The sequence below is a fragment of the Panicum hallii genome, chromosome 5 (genome assembly GCF_002211085.1).
Source record: "Panicum hallii strain FIL2 chromosome 5, PHallii_v3.1, whole genome shotgun sequence".
Lineage (NCBI taxonomy): Eukaryota > Viridiplantae > Streptophyta > Magnoliopsida > Poales > Poaceae > Panicum > Panicum hallii.
The window spans coordinates 10,760,072-10,762,588 of NC_038046.1; the positions used below are offsets into that span (position 1 = coordinate 10,760,072).

The following is a 2,517-nucleotide window of genomic DNA, read 5'->3' on the forward strand; positions in this document are numbered from 1 at the left end:
CTCGTGTCCAGTCGTACCAGTGGCACGTATCTCACGACCTCTGTCTGGAACCTGGGTCTCGTGACACATCCGCAAGCACGACAGCGTTCCCTGCCTGAGCGAAACAGAGTCTCCCACGTCGCAGGTCAGCTGACTGCGATACTGACGAGCGAGCTAGTCGCAAACATTAGTTTTGCGCGTGAATGTTTGGGTCATTAAAGAAAGGCTTCACATTTTCACTTGGCTGGCAGCAGCAGGAGACCAATTTTGCAGGGAACTTTCTTCCGATCAAAATCGATCGGCGCGTAAAATCTTCGCGATTTCCTTTCTGATACCGCTGGGAAATCTTCGCGTTGTGTGCGGGCCACGAACCGTCGCCGCGGCAGATACGGCGAGAGCGACTCCGCCGCGGCTCCCGAGACGGAGCGGGGACGCGGATATTCCCCTCGCCCATCGGCAGGAGCCGAGCATCTCCTCCGGATCCTTCTCCACGCGCGCCACGCCCCTCCAGAAGCAGCAGCCAGCCGCCGACTCGCGCCTTCCTCCCCTCCCCCCGCGGCTGCCACCATCTCCGATCCCACCACGCGCGCTCGTACGGAACCCACCGCCACCGGCCGCGAACCAGACCAGATGCTGGCGCGCCCCGCGTGGTTTCGCCGAACCGAATGTACTCTCGGCCCTCGCCAACCTTGACGCGCGCGGCCGATCAACCGGACGACACCAGCTATTCTCTTAGGCATCTTCGTAATATTCCCTCGGCATCTTCCCGCCCCGGCCCGGTATATAAGGCCGCCTCCGCCGCGGCTCCCCCAGCCATCGGTCCATCGCAAACAGCAAGCAAGCGTCGTAGCCAGCCAGCCGCCCCTCGCCTCTCTCGAGAAAACCAGCAAGCCTAAACCTCTCGCAATGGCCGCCGGGAACGGGATCGTGGTGGTGTTCGACTTCGACAAGACCATCATCGACGTCGACAGCGACAACTGGGTGGTCGACAGCCTGGGCCTCACGGAGGAGTTCGAGCGCCTGCTCCCCACCATGCCGTGGAACACCCTCATGGACACCATGATGGGGGAGCTCCACGCGCGCGGGAGGACCCTGGGCGACGTCGCCGCGGCGCTGCGCGCGGCGCCCATCGACCCGCGCGTGCCGGCCGCCATCCGCGCGGCCGCCGCGCTCGGGTGCGACCTGCGCGTCCTCAGCGACGCCAACGCCTTCTTCATCGAGACCGTGCTGGAGCACCACGGCCTCCGCGGCTGCTTCACCGAGGTCAACACCAACCCGAGCCGCGTCGACGCCGCCGGCCGCCTCCGCATCGAGCCCTACCACGACTTCCTCCGTGGGGCGCCGCACGGGTGCGGCGTCGGCACCTGCCCGCCCAACATGTGCAAGGGCCAGGTGCTGGACCGCATCCTCCGCGAGGCCGCCGCGGCGCCGCCCGGCGGGAGGAAGCCGCGCGTCATCTACCTGGGCGACGGCCGCGGCGACTACTGCCCGGCGCTGCGGCTGGCGCGGGAGGACTTCGTGATGCCGCGCCGGGGGTACCCCGTGTGGGACCTCATCTGCGAGGACCCCGCGCGGGTGCAGGCCGAGGTGCACCCCTGGGCCGACGGCGCCGAGATGGAGGCCACGCTGCTGGGGCTCGTGCGGAGGGCGCTCGTCGAGGACGCCGCCGCGCTGCTGCCGCTCGACTGCAAGCTCGAGTCCAGCATGCCCGCCGCCGCGCAGGACGGCGGCATGCCTATCATGCCGCTCGGCGTCAAGAACTGATTCGAGACCGGAAGAGATTGCCGGTTCGGTTCATTCGTGGCGATCGCGCGCTCGATCGAACAACGGCGAGGCACGGCCGATTACTAGTGTTTAACTGGAGTACTTATTGACTAATTTTTGTGCGTGGTGTATCCCTGATCGCGCCTGTCGCTGCTGAATTGGCGATGGCTCACTGTATCTTACCTACCTACAAAAGATCAAATTAATGGATGAAATCCACGACGACAAGCGAAATTTTAGTACGCGCCCGGCATTAAGCGTAGCACTTCAATTTGCAGCCATAATCAGAGATGCGAAGTCTTTCCAAAAAAAAAATTGCTTCAAAAAATAAATCTTTTCAAATTTATTTGTGATCAAGCGTGTCACAGTTGGCACATTTTCGACGGGTACCATATTCTATCTGCCGTTCAAAATTCGTCTTGTTTCGAATCGCACTAACACTTGGGAACAATAATCTTTCAAGAGCCGGCCGGCGCCCGGTTGCCGAGCTTGTTGTTGCGCGCCGCAGAAGGCATCAGGTACCTGTCACGCATCACGGAGCACCCGTGAGCGTGAAACTGAAAGAGATTCGCCGGCAGGTCGGCCGCAGATCCGAGCTCCCACCAAATTTTCAGGTACATATTCGTGGGATATGCCCTGGCGTGCCCTCGATCCGCGGGAAAGCAATTGAGCTGGAGCCACGCCCTCCCACCTCGTCGGATACAGGCACGCACTCACATGTGGGTGTGTGGTGTTTGCACACAGTACATGCACCGATCTTGGCTGCCACGGCGG

At 62.3% G+C, this 2,517-nt stretch overlaps 1 protein-coding gene across 1 annotated transcript; it reads left to right on the forward strand.

Annotated features, from left to right (window-relative positions):
* Window positions 1–678: 678 nt before the first annotated feature.
* On the forward strand, window positions 679–1,985 carry LOC112892401 (inorganic pyrophosphatase 2-like; the record flags this gene model as incomplete). The annotated part of the gene is made up of 1 exon (XM_025959577.1): window positions 679–1,985. A coding segment is annotated over one exon (1,065 nt), but the record flags the coding sequence as incomplete, so codon positions are not given.
* Window positions 1,986–2,517: the final 532 nt, after the last annotated feature.